Source organism: Myodes glareolus, chromosome 20 (assembly GCF_982192425.1).
Source record: "Myodes glareolus chromosome 20, mMyoGla1.1, whole genome shotgun sequence".
Taxonomy (NCBI): domain Eukaryota; kingdom Metazoa; phylum Chordata; class Mammalia; order Rodentia; family Cricetidae; genus Myodes; species Myodes glareolus.
Window position 1 is genome coordinate 52371689 of NC_142045.1, and position 17637 is coordinate 52389325.

Consider the following 17637-nt stretch of genomic DNA (forward strand, 5'->3'; position numbering starts at 1 on the left):
AAAAACAGCAGGGGAGAGATAGCCTGATATGGAGACTCTGAAAAGAAAGACACTTACTAAATTAAAGTAGACATAATTCTTTCAATCAATAGCATGCACGGACCTTCTGCTCATAATAATCCTAAGAGCTCTACCAGAATTATATGTCAGCTTAGTATTTTTAAAGTGCACTACCAAAATAGTGTTTCAAAAGTCTTAGCTTTTAAAACATTCTGTCTATATACTTTTATATACTTTTTCTTAAGAAAAATATATTATCCAAAATTTGTCTCAAACACTCCAAAATAGGTAGAGAAGAAACACAAAACAAAACTGGTTCTTTTTCATGATTGTGGAAGCTGAATATAATGGTGCTTTTAAATTCACTGTCCTTTCTGATTTGTGCCTATTTGAAGCATTACACAATAAAAAAAATCTATTAACACCGCCAAGAATGAGTGTTTAATTTTCTGTCTCATTTTTCTGTGAGATCAGGATTCTGTTTTTGAATAGTAACTAAGACCTGCATTCAGAATACACTCATCAGCAGTTATGAGTGGGATCAATTTGTGAATAAAGCCCCGACTCTCATATCTTCATAAACTGAAAATACTTTTCCCACGTTCATTTTCCTCTGTAGCTTCCTTCCTATTCATAATGGCACATGGACTCACTCTGAGGCCCATGAGCCAGTCCTGTAGAAAATGCTGCTGCTTACCTACAGGTGCTGCTGCCTCACTGAAAACAAAGAACCTGCTGGGAACAGGGACGTGGAGCTGAAAGGAAGGCCCCATCTTTACCTGCATTATGGCATTCTCTGTTTGCAAAAGATGTTGAAAGCTAATAAATGAGGAAGGACAGACCTCAATAACAGCAATGAGCATGAGCTGCCATTTTTGCAAACCACCGCAGTGACTGGGAGTGCGCTATTTTCAGTAACCAAGGAGGGCAAGCCATTTCTACTACAAATTCCAGTATGTGTATCTGAAATCCTGATCCCTGCCTCTTAGAGGCAGAAGACTGCCATGTGTTCTGAGACTCACTTTTTCTCCTAATTACAAGGTTGTGGTCTAGTTCCAAGAGAATGTTGTGAGCACATAGCCACATAGCACTCCTCAGGGGATGACAAAGCAAGGGAGCATCCCCTTCTTCCTTCTCTTGTGTAGCATAAAACACACTGTCATCCCATGGTGTTATCACTGTCTAATACGCTGATAAAAGGGGACATGGACCATTCAGATAACTCAGTCAGTAAAATGAAAGCATGGAGAACAAAATTCTTCTTCTAGCATCCCAACATCAACAGGCTGACACGGTGGCATACATCCGAAATCCAAGAAAAGAAGATCCCTGGGGTGGGCTCACTGGCACCAGCTGGCCTAGCCTACTCAGTAAGTTTGAGGCCAAAGAGAAACCCTGCTCCAAAATTTAAAAAAAAAAAAAGGTGGACAACCTCCAGAGAATGATCGTCAAGGTTTCCTCTGTCCTCCTCATGCATGTGCATATAGTTATGTACACATGTGCACACCAACACTCCCCACACACACACTCATAGCCCTCACATGCACACCCAGTAGGAGAATGGGAAACAAGTTCTCAAAAAGCAGAAATTGTATTGTTTCCATAGACACAGAAGCCCGTGTCAAACACGAATGTAAAATGCTTCGTTACTGGCCCGGAGATACCATTTCTTTGTGTGAATATTTTCTCTTCTCCCTGACATCTACTGGTTTTATTTTTTTTATAATATTGGGGCATGATTATATTTAAGAGACACTGAATGATTTTTTCATTATAAATGTATAATTTACTAACCATATATCTATTTAACTTCTTGATTTATTCTCTGCAGATTTATATTTATAGAGTGAGGTTGAAAGGTGTTAGGGAATTTCTCTTATTTCCCAGTTTCTTTTCTCATTAGTAATGAACTAACTTGTACTTGAAGCTAGAGATGTAATCTATTTGATTCAGTATCTTTGAGGAGAGCCATTGAGAAGTGGTTATACTTCAACGTTTGTCATCATTCCTCCCTAAGCAGAATGATGTTTGCATGAAATCCTTTCCTCACACAGACTGAATCAGGGGGAAAGAATGCATGACAAAAGAGGAGGGAAAGAGAAAGCAGGAATGGAGCCAGTAAGAACAGACTGAACAAGAAAAGGTGAGGTGGGGTGAGAGCTGTGTTGAGAGCCTACTCAGACACATGCTTGCCCAAGGCCATTTGATGCACAGCCACCCCATGGAAACATGGTAGGATGTGTTCCCTTGAAAGTCTACCTGTGTATTCCAAAGATCATTTCCAGATTGAAAAAAACAAAATGATGAATGCATTTATTAAAATCTTTTGTGAACCAAAAGCAAAAGCTATTAGGTAGAGATAAGCAAAAAGAAATCCTATTTGTATCTCTGAACATAAAGTTGTATTTTGTAACATAATTATCAACACAGTCTTTTAAGGCGAGGCTCCAGTGTTGTTTCCTTCAGTAAAATAAAAAAAAATCTTAAATTAAATTCAAAGGACTATGCTAAGCAAATATGCTACTGAGATCTTATTTTCATTTTCTTGGAGACAAATATTAAAGCATTGCTCCATATCGATTCTTATAGTGCTATTCTTCCCTTTAGAGAAATCCTCACCAGGAAACTGAACGTATTCTTGTTCTGTCATACATGTGCAATTTGATGACTAGTTTGAGTTAAATCTTTGAGCTACATGACTCTTTCAAAAAGTATATTTGAAAATGAGCTTGAGGTCTAGATTTTTAGTCATTTAAATCATTTAGAGGCAGTTTTATTATTCTTGGCATATCACTACCTATCTTTCCCTCACCCTGTATTTTTTTTCAAAGTCATCATTGTCCCCATAAAATTAAGCCTTCAGTTCACAATAACCCAACTTAAATTATAACATCTATAGGCTAGAGGTGTAGCTCAATGGTAGAGCACTTGTCTAACGTAGTCAAGGCTCTGGTTGGATCCCTAGGTTTAGGAAAAAAGGGAGAGGACAAAAAAAGGAAAGGGATGGAAGGAATAATTCTGTTTGGCAAAAATGACGCAAGTTCACTACAGCTATCTTATGGACAAGAAGTTTGAAGGAAACAATCATCCCCGAACTTGCCACCACATCTGGCCAGGCTGTTAAAGCCCCACTCTTCCCCAGAGCAAACTTGTCAAACTCCAGCATAGCATTTAGCTGCAGAGCAAACACTCATGTTCAATAGGCTTTCGCTAACCTTTGCAGATCAGGGAAAACTCGGTCACATTCCTTACAGTCCTGGTTGCCATGGATCTCTCGGAGATCGCTCTCACTCTCAAGGTTTTGCTGCAAGTCCTCTTCTACCATGGAGAACGCCGAGTGGGGTGTGCTGCATGGAAACTTCTGGTGATCGGCTAGTTCAGCCTTGGATTCGAAGAGCTGGTCACAGTCCTCACAGCGGTGCTGCCGTTCTTCTGTGGAGACAGTCAATTGACAGCATAAACCAGCCATCTTTTTGAGTGAAACAAAACGTAACCCATAGTTTGCTTTTGGCGTGCGCGTGTGTCTGTGTGTGTGCTGGAGACTGAAGGAGACTATCTGTGCATGAGTGGATTCACTTATCGATGTGTGCACATGTGGAGGGAAGAGGTTGCTGTCTCTATTGATCCCCACTGTATTTTTTGAGACAGAATCTCTCACTGGACCCGGAACTCACCACTCTGATGAACTGGCTGGCCTGCGAGCCCTGGGGACACTCCTAACTCTGCCTCTACCTCTGATGGGGTTACAGACGTGACTAGCCATGCTTGGCTTTTCCATGGCTGCTGAGGATCCAGACTCAAGTACTCATTCTTGGACAGCAAGAACTTGACCTGCTGTGTCACTTCCTAATCCTGAAAGTTTGACTGCCGTTTCTCCCAAGCTGTGCTCAACGTAAATTAAAAATAATGAATGCAAAGAGCTCCATAAAGAATTAGGAAAATAGCACTTTTCCTTTGGCTACAGTGTGATCTGATCAAACAAAACTAAACACCTAAACACCTTTGCAGGTTCTAGGGAAAACCAGAAATAATAATCACAACTTTTAAACTGTGATCTATTCTCTCAAGCCAGTATAGGCACTATTCGCATTCCCTAAAATTTAAGTATGAGAAAATACAGGCCTGATTTTTACCTAAAATTTCAGATAACAGTACTAAGACTGGAGAAAACTAAGCAGTCAGTTATGGAACTGAAAGACAAGTGATTGTGTCAGAATTTGAACTCACTTCCACTTTTCCCTAAGCCAAAGATATGGTGCTTGAAAAACACAAGTGTACACAGAGGCCCTGTTTGAGCAATAATTATGCTATCATTGTCAATAAACTGTCATTACCTAGAACGGAGCACAGGATGTTTCCAGCACCCTTCAAGGCTAATTCATTGTACTCTGGGGTCAGCGATAATTGCCATGGGTTTGTTAAATAGCAAACATGAATTTACACTTTAAATCAGTAGATTTATAACTAGGCAGTGAGAGTGGAAACTACCAACAGCATTCTTTATAAGTCAGGGACAAAGAGCACTGTTCCGGCCTTTCTAGTCAATAGCCGAGGTCCCACTCAAGAGTCCACACTCAGTGGAGGTCACAGGTAATGACCCCACAGGTATTGTGTATACCTCACAGAGCTGAAAAGCGCCCATAGTAACACCATGACACATAAGCTGTTTTGTAGACCTATAACCGAGGACGATGTTATTCCTCAGCTATTAATGGACTGTTTGGGGGAAAACATCGCAGTCACCTACCAAATTGCCAGACACTTTGCTAGAGAATGACTACACAAGGAACCCAAAGGGACATGCCTGAGCACAACGCGATGACAAACAAACACACAGGAACCCGAAGGAAATAACTGCCCAACTCAACTACGTGGGAGAAAATGCTTCCTTCACAAAGGGCTTAGAGTAGGTCAAAATCAGCGCAGTGAAACAGGCTAGAGTGTGCTAAGGATGAAGGTACTCACACCACACATGGCTCACCAAAGGACCAGGCTGCAAAGTACGCCAGGTGTATAAGACACATGGAGGGAAGGCAGAAAATGATGTGACAGAAGCACACTAATGCTTATGTTAAGAGGGGAACGGAATTTCATTGGGGCCTGTAAGCCAGGTTATGTTTAGGCTGCATCTATAGAAGAATTTCCCTCATTTGTAGTTGGACAAGTCTAATAGAGAGACCCACCAAGAGCCTGCTACCTCTGAAGACACAGGTTTACCTTAAATCACATTGGTAATGGGGGGGGGGTGGGCAATGGTAGATAGCCCTGTCTTTACTTTGTATGCAAACTTACAGAAGGTGGATGTACTCTACCAACATCTCCTCCGCCTTACAGAGAGTGAACGCGCTCCACACTCATCTCCTCTGCGTCGGAGACGGACGTCTCAACAATATTAACTAAAGACATTTTTCTAAGGGTTATAACACGTCTATATATTCAATATCTGTGCTTCCAATCTCATCTAGGAACCCACAAAGAAACCGAACTTCCAGGCGCAAAATGCAGAGAAAAAGCTTAATATTAGAGAGACAGCAAAGACCCTGCCCTAGAAGCTGACTCTATGCGCTGACCATGTTTTCTTCCAAGATGCTTTACTTCCCTTTAACCTCCGTTCTCAACCTGTAAAATCACTGTAGTACCTCACTCAGGGGGGGGGAGGGGCTGAATCTATGTGTAAAAGATTTAAAAACAAGCTATGCAAAGCACATTATATCCAGCATATAAAAGCTATGGAACGCGTGGCTTTAAATTATTGTTTTAGAAGTATAGAACCCAAAGAACTATTAAACATTCTAAGAACATCAGTACATGCTTATAACTGAAAACAGCTATGATATATTAAAACAACAAGCAACTAATAGTTCAAGGATATTTTTGTAGAAATATATGTGTGTTCATATGTGTGTGTGTAAAAGCGTGTGTGCGTGTGTGGGTGGGTAGAAGAACAATCTCAGGTTCTTGGGTACCATGTACTTTTTTTTTGAAGCAGTGTCTCTCATTGGCCTGGAACTCACTAACTTGGCTAGATTAACCAGCCAGTGTCCCAAAATGTCACCTGTCTCGACCTCGTAAGCACTGACACTACCTGCCCCCACTCTTGGATGTTTCTACATGGCTTTAAAAGATCAAACCCAGGTCTTCAGGCTTCCAAGGCAAGCTATCTTTCTAACTCCCCTAAATCCCTTAAACCATGGTTGCTTTTCTGAGCGGCAATTTTAAGAATGGAAACATTACTTCTGTTCAGGTATTTTAAAAGTGATAAAGTAATCATTTCTATTTTTAAAAACTGTGTGAAAACATTTAGGATTCAACAATCATGTACAAGTGGAACACTGTACCCAAAGAGGCCCAGACTACCCATTTTTAATCACCAAGCACCCTATACAGTTTAAGTAAGGCCAGATGCCACATTCAGGCTCAAACTCCATCTGGCTGACTGGGAAGTTTAGGTTTCTAAAGGCAATTTCATGTCAGCTTTTTCAATAGGAAAATGTATGCCCCAAAGATATCCCTAAACAGCCAGGATGTTTTACAAAGAGACAGAATGGAGATGAACTATGGGGGTGATGCTGGTGTGAAAATAACTAGCCACAATGGCAGTTTCCATCACAGAGAGTCTTAAGGTTCTCTCTCCGCATCCCTGGAGACCAACTCTGGTACTTTCAACTGAAAAGGATTCTAAAGTATTTTTGAAACCAAGTCACATTATGTTAGGTGAAATCAGAAGGGAAAGAGATTGTCTCAGCTGTCTTGGTCGGTCCTGAACCCCTGTCACTACCAGTTGTCATTTTTCTGATATAGATATATCTTTTGATATAGGACAGGCTTCTTGCATGGAATAATTCCATTGGCTGTAAAACTTCCTCGTCTATAATTTTCTTGTCCATGATCTCTTCCTTCTAGGCAGAGATCAACCCTCTACAAGGTAGTGCTGATTAAAATTCTGCTCACATGGAAACAGTTTCCCAGTAATAGAAATATAAGTGGGCGAAATGGCTGGTCGTTCTAAGAAAGTTCCAAGCCTGGCCATTTGTGATGACTCTCAAAGTGTGGGGAGAGGCTGGAGAGAGGATCGGTGACTTAAAGCACGTGATGCTCTTGCACAGGACATGGGTTCCATTTCCAGCATCACGTGATGGCTCACAACCTCCTATCACTCAAGCATACGTGTCTGAAACCCCCTTCTGGCTTCTGCAGGCACTGCTGATACATTGTGCACATACAAACCTCTAGGCAGAACATGCATGCACTAACAGACTAGATAAATAAAAATAAGTAAACAAACAAATAAATAAAAGTGAATGAATGAATGAATGAATAAATACTCTTTAAACGAGTGGAAGAATTCTTACAGAAGAAACTAAACAAACTGAAATAGATGGTTTTGACCAGATCTTCAAAACTCTCCTCCATGCACTTTGGGTTAGACCTCAGCCAACTGAAATTTCTCCAACACAACAGCCACACGTCGCCTCCAGAAAATACCCATTCTGGGATAACACATTTGTCAACAAAGACACTGTGTATATATATATATAACCAAGGAAGTTAATGAAGAAATCACAGGTGCGTAGGGCCTTCTTGGAAACATTGCTGTCTCCAGAAGGCAGCTGGCCCTGGGAGCTGCACACAGCGCTCACCATGGATGCCAGGTGCCATGGGCTCACCTGGGTGCTGTGCGCCGCACTCACCATGGATGTCAGGTGCCACGGGCTCACCTGGGTGCTGTGCGCCGCACTCACCATGGATGTCAGGTGCCATGGGCTCATGGGGATCCTCTTCACTCTTCATGAACAGCAGGAGCTCCTCGCCAGGCGCAATGTCTGTGACTACTCGGTAGAAGATCTTCAAAGATCGGGCACAGGTGGCAGGGAAGACAGACAGGAGCAAGCATTAACAAAGAGCAGGACACACACCAGAGCAGTTATACAGTTTTTCGTATTTTAATAAACATATTCCCTTTCAGTTTTACCAAAGGAGATGGTGATCTCTGTTTTATAAACTAAGAAGAAAAAAAAAATTTCTCGTTGGACGAAAAATATCTTTCAGTTTACAAACTTTTACCAAATCCTAGCGAGTATACAAACCAAATTTCCTAATAGGAGTTTGCAATATAGTCGCCTAAAGTCTGTGTAATGTTTAACAAATACTTTTTCCATGCCTGGATTCCTCAAAGCACCCAGCGGCCACACCTTCGCAGAGCTTAGCCGCTCCTGATTATTCAGCAGAGGCCTCGCTAACCTTGAACTGCCCCTAACTCAGCAGAGGAGTTTTTCTCCATGTGACTTCCCAAAGGCAGTGGTTGGTGGGATGCAGCAAACTGAACTGCCATGGTCCCTGGAGAACAGAATCCTAGGAGAGTCTCTTCGTTTCACAGCATTACTCCCACCAATGATAAGGTGAGGCCCGAGGTCCTGCCCTTGTGCCCCAGTCCTGATTTCAACTTCAACACGCAGGCCCTGCTGCCCTCATCTCACTGTGTAATCAGGCTGCTGTGCCGGATGCTTATGCCCTGGTTTCCTACCTAGGAGGTAAGGACAGGAAGGGTTTAATAAATTTGCTACTAGTGGCTTGAAAGGGATCGGGGAGATAGGGGCTGTATGGAGAACCCCAATCTGAAATTTCCAAGAGCTGCCTGTCTTTTCAAGTAGCTCAGTGACAGACAAGTCATGGCCTCTTGCATGTCCGGGCACCAGGCTTTTAATCACTGATAAAGGAAGCATTTAAGCACAAAAGTCTTCAAGATATACATTTATTTTATCATTAAAATGCTATCGATGATTCATCTTATTCTAAGGTTAGTTATTAAGCAATTCTATAACCAGATGGAGGTCTGGGGACAATGAAGGTTATACTATAGCTAATAAACACTAAAAATTATAGCTCTCTACAGCATCTGTATGCGTCGGCCCTGTGGCTTTTCTTCCACGCTCATCTCTCTTGTGCAAGCATGCATTCTCTCTCTCGGTCACCACACACCAATCCTCTTCCTCACTAACTAATCCATAAATAAACAAGATTGTACTCCCCTCCCCATATATTCTGTAAACCAGGGCACATGCAGGAGCAAAAGCAAAGCAAATAGCAAAAACTTTGGGGAAAGTATAGAACAAATCAAGAAATAGGCAGAGGAACCTAGAAGACATTGCTATTTGAGCCACGGACTTGCTCTGCATCTGGTACTCAGGAGCATCTGCTCATTCAAGTTGAGAAAAATCTGTGTAAATTATCTTGTAAGATCGATGGAAATATTCGTCCATCTGTTACATTTGCCTATTTGTTTATCCTTGGAAAAGCTGAAGACCCTACACAGAAGTATGTGCTTCTCTTTGCCAGTAGGTGGCTCTAAACTCCAATTGTTTATTTCATTTTATTTTGTTCTATCAAAAAAAAAAAAAGATCAGAGCATGGAATTGTGCTAAATTAAAATAATATATATTTTCTGTTTACTCTCTTTCTTGAGGCTTTTTTATTCATTGGTACTTAAACCAGCCTAAGTTCCTTTATAGAAAACAATATCAATCAGGAAGTACTACTGAGCACTGCTGTAACATAGCCTGCGATTATTCTATTTCTCCAGAAGTGAAGTACAAACTGCCACAAAATGGGCTCCTTCTATGGCTCTGCTTAAAAGGGGTCACAAAGTTGAGCATGCTCACCTTGCACCCAGCACCCGCCCAACACACCCTCACCCTCCTGTCTCTGGAGGCCCACAGGCAGGAAGAGGCCTTGCTCAAAAATTACCAGATTCAAAGCATATCCGCGTGCAGGGTGTCTTTCCCCTTACACCTGTGGGTTAAATACTGGCTAGTACCCTGCTTCCTCCTTGAGTTCTATTTCCCCTTAGACGACAATAGACTTCTCTCCACAGTTTGAATCACCTCCGCTCTGGCATTGCTTACAGGTTTGACTTATTAATTTCTTTTCCAACAGCACGTGAACATGCAAATCATGACGCATGAGGACTTTTCAGTGGCTTCTCAGAAGCAGGGAGGGTAGAAAGACAATGCAAGTCCAGTTGTCTCATTGGGGACCCTTTCTCGGACACACATGTCGGGCCACTTGGAGAAAGTATTACGATATCATGATTTCTTTGCGGTCCTCTATTAATCATGTCTCTTCTAATTCCATTTTAGATTTGTGCAATCCAATGCGAACAGTCCAAGGAACAAAAGAAAATGATGGATACACTACAACTATATATTATGAAGACAATTCTCCTTGCCGGGACATAGATCACTCGTGTAATTACCCTTTAAGTGTCCAGATTGTCACGTGAAGAATATTGAGTGCATAAAATATAAAAGACATGGACGAGTGTTGACGTTGGCTTTATTTACTGGAGGTAAAAGGTGACATTCCAGGCCATGAAAGGCAAGGCAAAGCAGAGTGGATTTTAACTTCAGGGTGTTCTTTTCAATTTTAACTGAATTTTTATGGTGCTCGTGAAACTGGGGTTTGAAAAGAACTGGCAAACACCAGCCATAACGAGGGCAAATTCTGGGCATGCTTCCCCATACAGCAATAAGAATGTGCCTTAAAGCCCCATCCTCCACACCCTCATGGTCCAGTCCTCCTTTAGGGGGTTTCTGCTGCTGTGATCTTTGCTGTCTGCCCTTCCTTAGGACCACAGAAGTCCTGAAGTCAAACGATGTGCTCCTCCTCTGATTATAATTTGAAAACTTGAGCCCAGAGATATCTTATCACAAGAATAGGAATATATTAGCAAGCATTCAAAGCAAAATGACTTTCCGTCTTTGTGTGAATGTGTGTGTGTGTGTGTGTGTGTGTGTGTGTGTGTGTGTGTGTGTGTGTGTGTCTCAAACTGATTGCATGGGAAAATGATGGGACGCAACCCCGAGTGAACCTCCTCCTTCAGGAAATACCGTGTCTCTGTTTTCAGGAAATGCTGTGTCTCTACTTTCATGTTATAAAAACATCTTGTGGTAAATAAGAAGCCGGCAGCAGCAGGAGTGACCTCTGCAGACACTTACCAGTGTGGATGCTTACAGACACACTGTCTTTAGGACCAGGGCACCTCAGAGACCCAGCTGCACAGCAAGTCTATAAACCCTGTGCCATCTGACTTATACACCAGAGGAAAAGACACTATTTTTCTGGGGGATTTGCTGTGGAAAAATGGGAGTTGATTAGTCTGCTGAATTCCATAAAAGACTTAACAGTCCTCCTTTCCCATTGTAGCTGTGTGGAAAAACTTAACCGGGTCCAAAGTTAAAATGTCCTGGGTTTTGTGATGAATTCAATACAAGGACAGAAATCTCAAATATTCAGAAATAAGTTTCAACCAATTCAAAAGTTGTCAGTTTTCTGCACTGTTCTCTCTTGTAGAGTGCGCTGCTGGAGTGAAAGACAATCCCAACACAAAGTAGAAAAGCAGAAGAAGGGTCCCACCAGTGTAAGAAACAGGTACACGGACATTCTATTTCATAAGCCAGTTATTGCAAATCTAAAACCCTGTGATCTCTTCTGGAATTCTAAATTTATTGACTGTTACTAAAATTCAGAAATAGATGTTATGAACATGGCTTAATTTTTCATACAGCCAAGCTTTTTCATAACATAGAAATTTAATTTTTCTACTATCTGAATAAACTGCTTTTTTTCTTTTCCAATAAGCTGTATTCCTCTTCATAATGAATCACATAATGAATGTGATACTTGGATTTTTGAATTCTTCAATTTATAAAGATAAGCATCTATAATGATTGATTTGGTAACCGACTTCATTGTAGTCTTTTACTACCAGCTTTTGTGAGAGCAACTCACTAGCAAAATTTCTGAGTTTCAAAAAGAATTCTTAATAATTTGCATAATTATGCAATTAAACAATACCAGGAAACCCAAAACTGTTCCCTTTTGGTAGTAGTGGCATTTGTAGCTTAAGGCATAAATATAATATACTTGTAAACAGACATTTACTATAGATAGAATTATTGTAATTAATTCATTTTAAACAAACTCTGAAACAATTTAAACAATTCTGAACGTAAAAAAAAAGTCAGGTAAAATAAGGGATTTAAAAAAGCAGCAGAGATGTGGACAGGAGCAACAATTTTCAGACTCTGAGTGAGCCACTGTCACTGTTGCATGTACATAATTTTTTACTGGGACATACTATATATTTTACATGTAACATCTAAATGAAGAAGAGTTCATATTTTTAAGGAATTTGAAATTTTAAATGAACTATTTACAATCTCATGTTATGTGTTAATTTTATCTAAATGAAGTTAATGCTTCATCAGATTAATTCTACTTGTATGTACATTTAAATATATATTATGTTATGCACATCTTATATAAAGATAAAATTTGAATTAACTTTAATTAATTACATATCATTAAATGTTTCTTTCCACCAATTGTTTAAGTTCAAGAAGACCACACTAATGAGGGTAGAGACACTCAAAAGCATTCTGGGAAATGCTAAAGTCCTCAGAAGGCTCTCAGACTAATTCCATTTTGCCAAGGCCTCTGTCCAAACTAATCTGCCATCAAAATAATGATATTTCCATTTGTACTTAAAAAAAGGTAAAATGTTCTTGTTCATTATCCTACAGAATAGAAGTTCTGAGAATCTTCCAGAATAGCTTTGCTGTTAGTGTGCCAGGCTTGAATCACTTTAAAGTGTACTATTTGTACTATTGAGTTAGAAGATAAACTTCAGTGTACAAGAGAAAACAAGAAAGAAAATAAACCATTTACTTTGTAAAAGATGAACAAGGCCTCATTGTTATGACTTTCCATTTATTTTCCGCGGTCAAACACTGGAAGTTTTATTTATGCATAATAGACTGCACTTGGCATGTCTAAAAATGACAGAAGTGTGAATTATGAGTGACCTTCAACCTATTCAGGAAGTTCTAATAATTGAAATAATAGAGAAATGTACTCCCTGCAGAATCTATATGGAGAAGCAGCTTTTTCAGACTATTGCTGTGTTTTCTCTTTGAAGCTGTCAGCTGATTTCTCCCTCCTCCAACTCCCAGTGCTTGGCTTGAATGCTTTATTTTTCTACAGCTTCATTCAGAGCACCATGAAGAAGCAGGAAAGGCCAAGTGGAACTTGCATGTTTGGAAGTGGCTAGCAGGGAAGCTAAGTGACAGTGTACACGTCTGTGCAGAGTCAACATTTGATGGGAACACATCTGCCAGTCTTGGGGCTTTAGAGACAGCAAGAGTCCACAGGCCATGTGTGTATACTTGACCTCCCCAGGAAATACAGTCTGGGCCCCTCACCTACCTCTAGCAATGTGGGAAACCCCAGATCAGGAGAGCAATAATGATGTCAAGCATTTAACCTCTGGGGGAAAGTCCTAATGGACAGTCTAGGTTTGGTTTTACTGAGAGGCAGAGAAGCATCTTCAGAAAATAGAGATAGATGGCCAGGAAATATACTCTTCCAACAGAATATTAACTTCATCATGACCGAGCTTTGCCCAAGCCAAATACTCTTTAATTTCTCCAAACAAAAGTATTCTCCATCTATACAGACACAGAGCAGACCGAGAAAAAAATGGAGCTTGGGATAAAGTGATGTAGCCTTGTGTCACCAGCTTGTCTGGCATGCATAAAGAGTTCATTCAAGCACCAAAAATAAATAATTTCATGAATAAATAATAAATAAATAAATAAAACAATTGGGACAATCCTAAAAATAATTCAGTAGAACACATCATTGGAGTTTTTTTTTCTTCTATACATTCTTTACTTATTTATTAGTAACATGAGAAAACAGACAATATAATTTTCTGAATTAAAGAAAACAAAATTGGCTTTGGTTCTAGTTTCAACAAAAAGAGAAGTGTCTGAAAAGTCCCTTAGTGTGCCTGAGACCTGTGCACCCTACATAATAACCTCTCAGGGTCTTCCCACAGGGCCCACAAACAATGTCCATGACCCCCCTTTCCTTACACTGGCCATATGTTTGATTGTATGGAAACTTCGTGATCATTATAATTGGTTTCTGAAGGTTTGTCAAAAGTGCCCCCATCACATTACATAGAAGCTAACGATCATGGTTGGGTGCTACACTGCAAGCTGCAGACTTCTCTTCTGCCCTTGACCATCCTTGGTGGCCTGTGAGACGTGCTGCTGAGTACTTTTCTGGCTTCACACCAGAAATAGCTAGAATCTCCTGTGCACGTGGTGTTCTGAGCTCCCCCTGAATGAAAGATGATGTCTATATGCAAACACTGATTATTAAAAAAGGGCATGTGTTCTATCAAGTCACTGTTTAAATATGGGTGGAATACTTTAGGTCATGCTTTTCAAGGCCTGGGTCCGTGGGTCTTAATGAACAAAATCTATGTGTATATATATATATATATATATATATATATATATATATATATATATATAACGTCACCATCATATCCCAAGCATTACACTTGGGGAAGAAGGTGGGACTTTTTCTCATGTAAATATTCAACTGCAAGCTACATCTGAGGCAGTTTCTTCTTGGGGTAAAGGAAGCAACTTATCAAGCAGATAGCAGGCACCAGAGTCAGTCTGCACACTGCACACAAAGCTGGTCCTAGGTACTGCCAGCTGGCATTCATCTTAAAATAGCAGAGTATAACTTTGGTATAAAAGTAGGACTTGACTTAAAAGCAAAGCAAAGAAAATGCCCAAAGCCAATAATAACTTTAACATCAAAAGAAGGCATACAAACATGAACAGAAATCCTTGTAAAGGAAGAGAAATTAACAAATTACCTGACAGTGAAGGCAAACAAAGTTTCTACAAAGTGGGGAGAGGTTAAAGAGCTCCCCATTTTCTGTACTCAGAGTTGATTTGCTGTGCCGTTTTTGCACCATATGTATTAAGTGAATGTTGAAGGAAAGGGAATTTTTCCCCTCCTCAGTAAAAGGCCAAAGAAAATAAGTTACTAATTGAGCCCACAATACCCTTGCAATAACAACACCGGTCCAGTGTCACACAGTGTGATAGCATCACTCATCTGAGCCTGGGCTGAGTGGAAGCGGGTGTGCCAAATCAACCATGGTCGTCCTGGAAGCAGTTAAAAGTTTATAAGGTAAAGCACAAACGAGAACAATGCCCATTCCAACTGAAACCACTGTGGAGCCTTGCTGCCATTCATTAACCACTAGGGAGCTGGCTGGGTCCCCTAAGTGAATTCTGACTTCGTACTCTCTGTGGCACATACATTCTTCCCTATCGCATTGCGTCAGAATGGACAGCAGGCAGGAGGTAACCGCTTTACTCAGAGGCAACGGTAGACTTCCCTGGTTCTACTTACTAAATAGCAGCTGTCAAGGGCCCGTTTAAAAATGAAAGTACTTATCACTCTGTGTAAATGACAAGATTAATAATGTCCTGCCTTTCTTGAGGTCTTTCCTCCATTTAAAGACCATGGGAGGGCAAGACAGGACTCAGATGACTGTGTTCCTTCCGTGGTGTAGAATACAAATACTTTTCACACGTATAAATTATCCCACAGAATATCCTCAGATCATTCTGATTACCAGGATACAAAGATGGACTTGGCTTTCATCTAAAAGGCCTACTTACCTGAGCTGAGCTTAAACTCTCTCATTATAATTAAGAGTTTTACTCTAAAGATGTTTTGGAGTAAGAACTCCCCTAAGAGCACAAAACTTCTGAATATATTCAATGAGGAAAACAAGCATTGCTTGAGGATTATAGACACCCTGTAGGTACTGGCCTTTGATTTGAGGTACAGAATACAGACAGGACAGCTTGATGGGGGTAAAGGGGGATGCAAAAGTAGGATGAGGCCGAGTCTAAAGAAATGTGCTACATCCTCCAACCACCCTGGTTTATAAAAGAAAGGAATCTCTACAACTTCAAAAGAAAGGTATAAAAATAACAAGAAATTTTAAAAGCCTCAGTAAATCATTTAGATGTTTGGACTATTTGACTTTAAATATGTGGCGGTGGCTGCTTCTCGAAATAAACGAAGCCTCGAAATAACTGATAAAGCTCATGTTTGGTCCCCTTGAGGATCTAGCTTGGGACAGCTTCCAGTATCCAGCTCTCTGCCTTTCCTCTCACCCGAAGCTACTGCTCAGAACCAGTTGCTGCTTCTGTAAGCCACCCAAGCTATCTAATGCATCTACCTACTGTCTGCTGCCAGGAATGAATATTCCCAGCTCCCTGCTGAGTGTCAGCAGTACAGCTACATACTATAGAACACAAACTTTAAGGAATGTAGGGAAAGTAATCAAGACACCAAGGATCATGAAGTTTGGGTGTTTGGATGGTTGCACTACTCGATGACTTGCCTGTGATTGGGGTCTCAGTCCTCGTGTCTTTGGCATGGCCTTCCTTTATAAAGATAAATTACTACCGTTAACTCAGTACTTTCAGTCGGGGAATACAACATCATTCAGACTTGAAGCTACTAAGAAATTATGTCTCAGCAGCAATGCCAGCACACCCAGAATATCTGCTCCCCACAACATCACAGCAATAATTTTGAGAACATGAAATGAGAAGAGACATCTAAAGTCGTAAGACCTGCCTCTTTCTGGGCAATTGTGAAAGAAAGAAAGCTCATTTTCAAAGCCCATTCTGAAATATCTGAAATAAAGAAATACACACGTGCAAATGCTCACATGCACACACATACACACGCACACACACGAGCACACACACATGCATGTGAATCTGCTAAAAAGTTTAAACCAAGGGAGATCACCTGGGATAAAGTGCTTATGGAAAAGTAGGAGGGGAAATGATTCATTGTGTGGTCCCTGTTTCTCTATTTTACGACATAATTCAGGTTACATTTATTATTAGTATTACTTAAAAAACAAAATCCACCAATCAAACAAGACCAGCATGGGTTTTATCCAGGGTCCATGTTCTGACAGCCGCCTCCTACCAAAACTCAGAATCTTAGCATGCATATTTATTTCCTTTTGTAGATCTTATCCTTCCACCTTGTTATGCAGCTGATTTAAATTCATTAAATTTTAACTTCAGCATTAGAAATTTTTTGAATAAACACTATGATGAACACACTCGTCATTTGTTCAGGGTCATCATTGTCTTCTTTATTTGCTAACCTAAACATCACCACAGCTGAAAAATTTACCCGAAATTCTTTCTTTTCAGAGCCTACAATATTTGCCTAATATGCCACCCAAAGTCTTTTAATAACTTAATGTTCTTCTAAGAATCAGAGCAAAGAAGAGCATTTTTACGATTTATTCTAGAATACTACAGGCTGGTACTGGACAGGTAAGCTGGTGTCACTAATTTAATAATTACCCCTCATACAGGGTTTCTCTCAGTGTCTAGAGAGTAAATGGAATCTCCAAAGATGGGATGTGTGTGTTTAGAATGAGATGGGCTGTACCTAGTCACCATTTGACAGATCCTCCCACAGAAAAGAGGATGCAAAAGCACATCTGGAGGGTCTCTGCTGTCAGCTCTGTATCTTTGCACCTGGCCCGGCATTTACATTTCAAAGCTGTGCAGAGATGCCCAGCTAAATGGTCTTTCTGCAACTGCAGAAGAGTAACAGATGAGTGTGTGTATAATATACAGATACGTGCTATTAAGGTGCTGTCTTCTTGGGTTCTGTTAACTGTGCCAAGTATAATGCTGTAGTCTACAAAGACACCTA

The 17637-nt window shown here is 40.5% G+C and overlaps 1 protein-coding gene and 1 long non-coding RNA gene across 19 annotated transcripts in view; one reads left to right on the forward strand and one right to left on the reverse strand.

Annotated features, from left to right (window-relative positions):
• Mecom (MDS1 and EVI1 complex locus) overlaps positions 1-17637 on the reverse strand; it is a 562715-nt gene that overhangs the window by 38707 nt on the left and 506371 nt on the right. For 10 of the 17 annotated variants that reach the window (XM_087899568.1, XM_087899570.1, XM_087899577.1 and 7 more), the window contains 2 exons: positions 7668-7845; positions 3216-3432 (listed from right to left, as the gene is read on the reverse strand). In XM_087899568.1, the coding sequence (XP_087755694.1) occupies positions 3216-3432; positions 7668-7845 (395 nt within the window). The remainder of the gene's footprint in view (positions 1-3215; positions 3433-7667; positions 7846-17637) is intronic. The other 7 variants (XM_087899579.1, XM_087899575.1, XM_087899573.1 and 4 more) reach the window with 3 other exon arrangements.
• Positions 8222-10312, forward strand: LOC146890030 (uncharacterized). 2 transcript variants are annotated; one of them, XR_014999301.2, is made up of 2 exons: positions 8222-8531; positions 10137-10312. It is a non-coding gene; the product is annotated as an uncharacterized LOC146890030 (long non-coding RNA). The 2 variants fall into 2 exon arrangements; XR_014999300.2 differs by having other exon boundaries at positions 8222-8399.